We start from the raw sequence: 10,301 nt of genomic DNA, 5'->3' as shown, positions 1-10,301 counted from the left end.
AACATATGTTTGGCTATGAGCTGTCTATTTGTTGAGCTTGTATCTTTTTCTAACATTAGGAAGTCATTAAATATGATTCTTATTTTGATATCAATTGTTGATTCAGTATCACAATCGGCTTCTTGCAAATTGAAAATGTTTTTGTTTAAAACTTAATACACAATGCAATTTATGAGAAATTGTGATGAGTAGTAAAAAACTTAAATGTTTTGTCATTCAACTTTTCTGACCTTGATCAAAATCTTACAGTGTTACACATACTTTTTTCAAAATAATTTTATTTGAAGACAATTTACTACATCGTTTTACATACCACAAAAGCCATTTATAAATACACAACACATTGAAGTTTGGTCTAATGATTAAATTTTGTGTATAAAATACAACATGGTTGAAGAGCAATATTAAAGGATGCTTTACATTTAAAATGCTTATGTACAGGGAAACTGATAAAAATCATTCTTAAATCAAGGCCTCACTTTTAAAATGTTATGAAAATCTAAGAATAGGTAGAAAAAAAAATTTGACTTAAAACCATCAACTAAATACAAAAAAGTTTTTAAGTACTTCTGCTGTCGTAATGAAGTTTGTAATGGAAATGTACAATGATCATCCAACATGTTTGATTAAATGCAATAACATTGCAAATTCCAAAAACACCCTTTAATTTTGCAGTTAAAATAAAATCACCCACAATATAAAATCTTGTCACCAGTTGAAACAAAATCCTGCTAACAGGAGTAAAATTGCTTTAAAAACAACAAACACAATGCACTTGAATTGTCTGCATTTGTACAGGAGTCCACTATCGGGGAGAGGATACAACATCTAATGTTGTCACTATACTACATGTTCCTGAAGAACACACATAAATGTCATGAAAACAGTTTATCAGGTTCTGTGGAAGAGCTGCTAAATACCACCGGGCGACAAAGGATTCATGTCCAAATCCAAGTCGCTTGTGCGACGTATTTATTGGCTTATTGCTGGAGATGGTTTTTTGTCTTCTTGACTTTGCTGCTGAGGTACCGATCCCGGGCCACCTGTCTGATTCCTGTCCGATGGTTGGGAAGGGGCTCCCCCTGTCCAGGAAGAAGGGGGCGGGCCCCTGCCTGGGTTGGGCCCAGAGGGATTGCCGGAAAAGTCATCCCCATCCTCCAGTCCATTAGCAGCTGCAGCTGATGAATCATACTGAGTGTTCTCCAGTCGCGTGATGAGACGTTCATCTTCATCCCCAAACTCTCCTCCCATCAAAGAGGGTTCTCCAACAACCATCACATCCTATATGCAATGAACAAAATTTCTTTAGAACTGAAGCTACTATAAAGTCATATTTTAGCACCACATAAACTTCTCCATTTCATTACAATTTAAGAAGAAAAATTAAAGCTTGAACTAAAAACCTTTTAAAAAATTTTAAAACTAAGAAAACTAAACACAATGAGCCAGTGCCTGATAACTGAAAAGGTTAAGGAAGCTCAAGAATTTTCAGTGGACCCAAAATACTGATTAAAACTACAGATTCTGTCTTTACACTAATTTTAAAAAGAATGTTAACATTACAACTTGTCCAATAAAAAGGTTAGGAAGAATTTAAAAAAATGAAGACTACTAGGAACAATTTTTTTTTATATAAAATGTGATCCTTACAAGCTGTTTTTAAAAGCAGTATGCGGCCCAACAACATTTAATTCATTCAGGGAAGCTATAAATTTTATCAAACAGGCCAAACATATAATGTAAAAAAATCTGCACAACAGTGGGAGGATAAACTTTTACAGGGTTCGTACGCTCCTTCAAAACTCCTCCAATACTCCTTCATTTAAGAAATTTTTTCGAAGGGCCCTTCAGACTCCTTCTTTTTGGTTTTAACTCCTTCAAAACTCCTTCTTTTTTAGTTTAAGACTACATAATATTCCTCTATGACAGTAACATAAAATACTTCGATCGATAACTTAACTTTGTTACAAGAGCGAAGGAATAAGGGCGAATTTAATGTAGTAATTTTGTGTTATTATTTTTCTCATAAAGATGTGATTTACAAATTGATCATAGAAGTCATAAAAGTTGAAGGTGAAAATATTGTTAGGTGACAAAGACATTTCATAAGTGAAATAATGCTTAAATGGTGCTTGACTATTTTTTCAAGTTTTATGATTATATTGTTTTTTCTCAACCACACTCTGACAACATAAGTCAGGTTCTCTAATCATTATTAACTATTCAAAAATACATAAGATGTACTATATAAAGTGATTGTGTTTAAAAAAACAATTGTTTAGTAAATTGCAGTTGTGATATTGTAAAAAGGTCAATGCTTTGAAGGGGAGACGGGTTCATGAAATTGTGACAAGGGGAAGAGAGAAGGTGACAATAAGTGACACCATACAGTTATTATATCAATATGATTATAAAAAATATGACATGTGACAAGAGGAGGAGTAAGGTGAAGTGTGACAAAAGGGGAAGAGGGTCAAATATGTCTAAAAAAAGTGCAACATCATTTAATGACAGCCCATTAGTACTCCTTCAAAATCTCCTTTTACTCCTCCAAAACTCCTTCATTTTATTACTGAAATTGAGTACGAACCCTGTTTTAATCTCAGTTTTGCTGTTTCACTTTTTGGAAATAATATTCGTAGCTTTAGTGACTTTGTGTGTAGAATTTATAAAAATTACCCCTAACAAAAATTGGGGTGATCCAAAATATGAATGAGCTTCCTCTAACTTCAGAGGTTAATTAGGCCCTAAACAAACAGATGTTAGCAATCAATGTTTAAAAAATAAGTATAACTTCCTAAATTGCACAATAATAATATTAACAATAACTTGTTGTCAAGCATTTAGTGGCAATTGTTAAAATATTGTCTGTGTTCAAACTAAGAAATCTTTTGCTTGGTAATAAAATCTCATAATCATTTTCAAACATTGCTAAATTAATTTCCTTTTTTGTTTTATTTAAATTAAAATGAATCTCGAAAAAGCTTTAACTTAATTTAGCACTAGGATATTTAGACTTAAAGTATGAAACAAATTCTGGAAACTTTCCAGCCACAAAAACATAAAATCTCCAGCATTAGGAGGAGTGCTTAAGGCAGGTGAAGTTGCCAGAATTTGTTTTAACTAAAGAAATTACACAGTACCATGGCTAACTTTTTGCTGCAGATTGCATTTTACAGAATGTAGAAAGGTTTTAAAATCTAGCTTAGTGGAAAATGCTAGTAGAAATGTTAGGAAATTTATTCTGATAAACACAGCAAAAACAAAAAGACAAATATTAATAACATTTGCCTGCTTTGTCAAAGGATTATGAGCTTTACATTGAGCAAGTTTGGATAAACCCCAAAGTCAAAAAATAAGTTCTAAAAGTATGGCAAAGAAAGTAGTTTTCTAATGTATTACAGCATTTTTTTGGGATCTGGCAAGTTCACCTGTCTTTCAATTTTAAATTACTTAGAAAAATATTTACATATTATCTAAACAATGTAGTCAACTTTCATTGATTGAACACCATATCATTTTTTTTTCTTTATTAACATTTTTTTAATATTTAAAATAAAATTACAATAGAAAAAAATTTTCCATAAATTATAGTCTCATATTTTAAAACTTTGTGAAAAATGTATTAAAGAAAAGGGATACAAAATTCCAGAGCATTTTATGAAAAAAGTAGCCACTATCAAACATTATTAAAATAAGAAATTAATTTCTAGCACACAATAAACATATTTAAACTGAGTGAGATCTTTGATGTAACAAATTTTGCTAACAAAAATAATTTACAATTCAATTGATAAATCATGCAAAGGTAAAAATTCCTGCTTGCTGCAAACAAAATGTCTTTAGTATTATTGTTTTTTTTTTTTTTTTAAATATTTATTAAAATATTCAAATTTAATCACAAAAAGATATACATTAGCATGCAAGCAACAGAATTTTTTTTCTTGGAATTGTATCTGAACCCGAAATTTACCTCTCTTTAAACCTCTTCACATATAAACAAAAGGAAAAAAAAATGCTTTGTATGCATTGAAACAAATAATGTTATCTATGTAGTAGAGGAACATGGGGCAAAGAAATAATGTGGCAAAGTGAAATATTGACTTTGTTTTTAGCTCCACCTATCTGGTATAGTAAAACCTGTAAAGTTGACCACCTGTCTAAGTTGACCTCTATTTTCAGGCACAGAATTAGATCTACGTCATATAATTCAACCTCTATAAGTTGACTACTAAAGTAGTGCACCACAAGTGGTCAACTTACACAAGTTTCACTGTATTATTTTAACTAGGTAGTACCATATGTAGTCGATTCCAGCCAAAGATTAAAGCATCTGGTAATACAGGCAATTTTAAAAAATTGATACTCATATTGTAATATTTTGTGGGTCAAAAATTATTTTTACTATAAAATGAAAATTTTCTTGTTATTAACATTTTAAATATTAATTGAAACCTAATACTCAATGCAGTAAAAATTTAGTTAATACTGAGTTTATTTGTATTTCAATTAAATTGTACAATTAGTCAAGTACATATGGGGCAAAGTGAAATAGTTTAATTTACTCACTCAATCATTTAATATAAATCACTTATTTTCTTATTCGTTCATTATTTCACTCATTTACTTTTCTTCGTGTATTAATTGATTTATTCGTTTAACTATTTGTTTATTGTTTCATTATCTTTTCATTTAATCATTCAACCTTTTATTTACTGATTCTTTTAATCAAAAATGTTTTATAATCAAATAGAAAATATTTCATTAGAAAAATATTTTATTTTTCACTTTGCCCCATGGAAAAAAAAAGGTAATTTTCCACTTTCTTTTGAAGACTCCAATTTACAGCCTAAAATAAAAAAAATACTGTTTCAATGCAAGTTTTATCATAAAATGCAATGTTCTTTCTTTATGTATTGTAATATCAAAACAAATTTCTGATTTGTTGATTGTGAAAAACCTCAGTCATCTTAACCATTTTACTTTGCCCCACATTTCCCTACATTCCTGTTCATTTGAAAATCATTTAATGAGATAAAAATCACAAGCCTGAAGCAGCAGATAGTTTTTTCTTTGGCATTTTGTTACAATGGAAGGTCAAATGTAAATAGTTTTTAAAATGAAGGTTTAGTGATTGCTTTGTACAGTAGGAATTTAAAAAAAAAAAAAGCGTACACTTTACATAGCTTTATTTTTATTTAAAAATATTCTATTAAGAAATTTTCACCTTTATAAAATATTTACCTTTGCAAACAAAGGAACAAAATTCCAGAGCATTTTATAAAAAGAGTTTCATAAAATGCTCTGGAATTTTGAAAAGGATCAAATCAATGTCATTCATGCATAAGATTTTGAACAAATTTCTTACAGAATTGCAAAAAAAAAAATCCTTGTTCAGTGTAGAAAAAGTTTGAATCTGCAAACACCAAGCAACAGTTGATAAAAAAGCGAAGGTACTGCTTAGCTTTGTAAACTCAAACCTTTTTCCATATTGAAAAAGTTGTTACTTGTAATCTTGAGACACATATTTAAGACATTCTTGCAATATAATACATGAATAATGTTGGTTTTAACACTGAATATTACCATTGTATTATAATAATTTGAAGCTGTTCTTTTAACTAAGCTTCATACGAAAAAGTCGTAACTGTTTAAAAAGCCTTAAAAATCTCATTTATCTTAGCAAGTAATGTCGTGAAATAGAATATTCCACAAAGGACACATTTATTAAATTGTGTCATTTTAATGTATTAGATCTGGATTCTTGATTGATATATTTCTTTTGTTTTATTTATGTGTAGTTATGCTTATGCTTTAAGTCAAAGTTCCCTTCCAAAAGTTTTATGCAACTTTAGGCAATCTTTGGTGACTTCAAAGAAATAGGTAATGTTCTGAATCTTTTTGTGGCAATTTTTCAGCATTTAAGTCTAAAAAACACAGTTACGGGCTATTTCTGATGACATTGAGAAAAAAGGAAAGGGTCGGGAGCTCTCTTTTGAAAACGTTTGACATTGGAGCCTGAAAAATACAATTGTAAAATATCTTTTTTTGCCTAGTATCCTTGCTACAGAATAGCAATTTTGCATTTTCTAAGCAACAGTATACACGTAGTATAAGAGTTGCTATCATTTGCTTCTTTTAAGCGAAATGTGTGCCATTTAGGGGAGGGTGGCCCAAAGCGGGTAGGTTTTTGATGAACGCTCAAAAATTGTAGTTTTTGGATTTTTATCGGAACAATTTTGGTTAGCAGGGTTCTTGAACTTCAAAATAAAAAGTTATTTTTGTATTATTTCAAACCTAATATTTATTTACTATCAATTTTTACAAACATTTGAAAAACCAGTTTTGCCCTACCGGTGAGCCCAAAGGGGGTAAGCTCAACTAATTGTGGTTTGGTACATTTGCCAATTAAATTAATAATTATAAATGATTAAAATAGTTGATTAGCTACCTGCCATTATATAAAAAAATATAAAGCAGTTGTACTTATCCAATTTAAAATCTGCACATCTGTTTATAAAACATAAAGAAATAACTGATTAAAATAATAGACTAATTAATTGTCATCCTAAAAAATAACTTTTTAAAGTTATACTTATCCTATTGAAATAGAAAATCTAAGTCAGCACACGAGTCAATAAGTGGATAGCTTCCGAAAATAAATTTTTACTAAATGAGTTACTAATTGGGAAAAATTATTTTCCCCTGACATTGGTGGATGACTAGAAAAGGGCGCCATCTATTGAGAAGAAAGTGAAACTTTTTGATGATTGATTGTAAAAACGGGAGAAAATGGTAAAAAATGGAAAATCGGGAGATGGAAGCAAAAAACTGGAGTCTCCAGGTTAAAAACAGTACAGTTGGCAAGTATGTGCTAACCACCTTGTTTCCATTCCAACTTCTGCATTGGCTTTCTTCTGGCTAGTTCATGGTTTATTGTAAGCCTTCCTTGTTGAGCAGGAAATTGTTTTTTCTTGCTCTCCCACCACATAGAAGGAAGTAAAAGCATTATGCCTTTTGGAGTGCTTGCAATAATGCCTTTCGTTCTGGAGTACCCATTTAAATTTCTTCATCTTTTCAAACTGTTATTTTTCTATACTTTAATTCAATATTTCTTATAATTCTTCCTCTGTAAATTCTTTCACTTAATTAATGGCAGATATGTTATAACTTGTATCTCATTTCTGTAGCAAGAGAGTCATGCGTGCTTAAAATTTACTAAGCACTCAGTGAACTAGGCTTGTTTAATCAAGTGAACTTAAATGAAATCTTTCTTTTTCTTTTGTCTTTACTGACTTGTTTATATGCTTCTAGTCAATTTTGCTTTGCAAAATTAACCAGAATTTTGGTTTCAGGTTTAATGTGTTTGAATGGAATTGGGTTAACATATCTGAAAATGGAGATTGTGTGATGCATTCATTGTAGTTTAAAATTGTACATTTGTTGTACATACAGGTTTTGTATGATCTAATCAAATTGCATATCCTCAATTGTTTGTAATATGTAAATGGACAGAACTCACTTTTTGCTTAAAATCATAAGTAAAATATATGCAAACGCGTGCAAAGAAGACTGCACCTTTTGCCTTCCGTTGAATCAAGCAACTATTTGCAGAGTTGATTACAGTATACTCTCGATATCTCGAACTTTGATATCACGAAAACCTTGATATGACGGAAAATTATTTTTCCCCTTGATTTTGAGTATTTTTCTAAGGTTATTTTTTCTAAGGTTTTTTCATTCTTATGTCGAAGAGTTTTTAATCAAAACCTTGTTATGTCAAATATTTTTCGAAGTAAAATGTATTTTTTCCGGAAAAACTAGTTTATTGTCTTGAAGCAACTCGAGGAATGTTTCCAAAACTTTCTCACGCATTATTATTTTTTTCAGGAGTTAGGAATGATTCGGATTTCATTCTAGAGCCCGGGGGGGGGGGGGGGGGGGGGGGGGGGGGGGGGGGTTCGGAAAGTAAGTCCTAAGAAGCCCAAAAACCTACCTAAAACTTTTCGCCCCCTCTCACGCCATTTCTTTGGACCTTCTCTAGTTCCACCTCCGTAAAAAGGGGAGATGAACGGAAACCCCCTTTAGATGGACGCTGGGAATGGTGCAATCCTTTGTCCTACTTCGATTGTTCCAGGGCGCTCAAAACTTGTTTGAAACCATTCTACAAGTCTTAATCGTTTTGGTAATCCAAAGCTTAGAATAAGTTTAGACGTGGTAAATCACTACATTTTGCTACCTCAATAGAGCGTTCTTTTTTATTTATTCTTTTTTCTCTATTATTTTTGGCTCATTTTAAAAATTAAAATTTTTGCTATTGTATTAAGAAATTTTATCAACTTTTATTGCATGTTTCCACTTATCTTTAACTCTCATGACTAATTTTTTAGATTATTATTTTATTACTATCATGACCTAGTTATCTTGAAAACTCGGTATCTTGAATTTTTTTACCGTCCCTTCAACTTCTTGATATCGAGAGTATACCATATATCCTACTCTTCTATCTTATGATGTGACACATTTGAAAAAATAAATAAATAAATAAAATATTAAAATACTTAGTCTTTGATGCTGAAAATGTGAGGGTTAAAAGTGCATAAAATGTATAGAGCAGCAATATGATGAATAGTTGAATTTTTAATGAAATACATATTAGACTAATGGAATAGAAAGTTGTTACATTTCAAGTTTATTATTAATGGTTATGAATATTCTTAAATTCTGTTTCACAACAGAAAATAACACATAGACAATACTTCACCATAAACCATCTTTTTTTCAGTGAAACAAAATGATATGGACCAATGAGAGTTGACTGTACATAAAAGTTTTTTTGAATGCACACCAGTGCATTTAAGCCATCCCAATAAAACTGGTAAATGACAAAAATGCTGAATACAATAGAAAGAAAACTTCATACTTGCCACATTTGGGACTTCTTTATGGCTGTGGATTTGGATTCTAAGAATAAGAACAAAATATTAAAGAAATATTTAAAAGTATGATAAAAGAAGCAGGGGTAAAAAGCTAAGAGGGAAGGCATAGCTGCCAACATGCCAAGTAAAATAGTCTTACAATGTACGCGGTGGCTATATTTCTACGCTTTTTTTAATATTATGAAGCAAAGTATTAAAATTTAAAGTATTATAATATTTTCAAATCTTTACCTTTACTTGATCTGTGTTTTTATAAGCAAAAAACATGTAAATTTAAAAATAAGAAAATAAATAAACTTTTATTACTTTGAACTTAAAACTTTCAAAAGTTGCTAACTTCGCAGCTTTCAAAAGTGGTCTATCAAAAACTTGATCAAAACAGTAGTTCTTCTGTAAGTTCTTACAGATTAAAATGTTCTCCATGCTGTTATCGGATGAAGAAGTGTGCAGTTCTCGTACAAAGCTGCTATAAGCCTACAATCGTACAAAACATCCGAAAATCTTACAATGTACGGCTAAATCGTACAAGTTGGCAGCTATGGGGAAGGGAATCTTCCCTCGCATTATTTGCAATAGTCAATAAATAAATACATAACTTCTTTAGGGGTTAAAAATCTAACTATAAAAAATGATTTATTTTCTAAAAAGTTGTGACACTATAAAATTAGCAGTTATACTATTAGATTTTATTTTTTTCTGAAAACAAAATGTAGACACATGACTACTTTCAAGGTCGAGTTTATTAAGGGATTCTTGCATGTTTTAAAAATATACATAAAATTTATTTTCTCATCTCATCAAAGACGTCTATATTGATGTTTTTCTTTGAAATTCTACTGTAATAGAAAAATTTTTAAATCAAGAACAACCCCTAACCAACACGAAATTCAGAGTTAAAGGTTAAAATCTTACTATAAGAAATTTGTTTTCTGTAAAAAAAAAAAAAAAACTATAAAAAAATAGCAGTTATATTGTTTGATTTTTTGCTGAGAACAAAATGAATTACAAGTGGATACTTCAAAGAAATTAGTGTTACTATCTTGAACTTAACACTATATTCCCAATAATGATTCCAACTACATGGGGAAAAAACGTCTCCTTTCGTTTATTTTTGAACGCAATTTAAATTTATTTTAATCATGAGATACCTTCAGGGGCATGCATAGAAATTTTAGAGCCCGTCACAAATGACTTACCCCCCCCCATAATATTTACCCCTACGTCCTACATATATTTCATCTCTCATTTTAAAAATTTTGGGCCCCCTTAAGGCTCGGGCCCGGGCTAACAGGTGCCCCCCCCCCCCCCCCCCCGCTGGATACTTCAGCAAATTTTGCACAGAAACTCCATGGGATTTTAACA

At 30.7% G+C, this 10,301-nt stretch overlaps 1 protein-coding gene across 5 annotated transcripts in view; it reads right to left on the bottom strand.

Annotated features, from left to right (window-relative positions):
• Window positions 1-266: 266 nt before the first annotated feature.
• Window positions 267-10,301, bottom strand: part of LOC129225179 (LIM domain-binding protein 2-like) — a 132,186-nt gene continuing 122,151 nt past the window's right edge. For all 5 annotated transcript variants that reach the window (XM_054859741.1, XM_054859744.1, XM_054859743.1 and 2 more), the window contains one exon: window positions 267-1,281. In XM_054859741.1, the coding sequence (XP_054715716.1) occupies window positions 973-1,281 (309 nt within the window). In that variant the 3' untranslated portion in view covers window positions 267-972. The remainder of the gene's footprint in view (window positions 1,282-10,301) is intronic.

Source organism: Uloborus diversus, chromosome 6 (genome assembly GCF_026930045.1).
Source record: "Uloborus diversus isolate 005 chromosome 6, Udiv.v.3.1, whole genome shotgun sequence".
Lineage (NCBI taxonomy): Eukaryota > Metazoa > Arthropoda > Arachnida > Araneae > Uloboridae > Uloborus > Uloborus diversus.
Note: the sequence above shows the minus strand (reverse complement) of the source record. Positions and strands in the feature narration are given on the sequence as shown.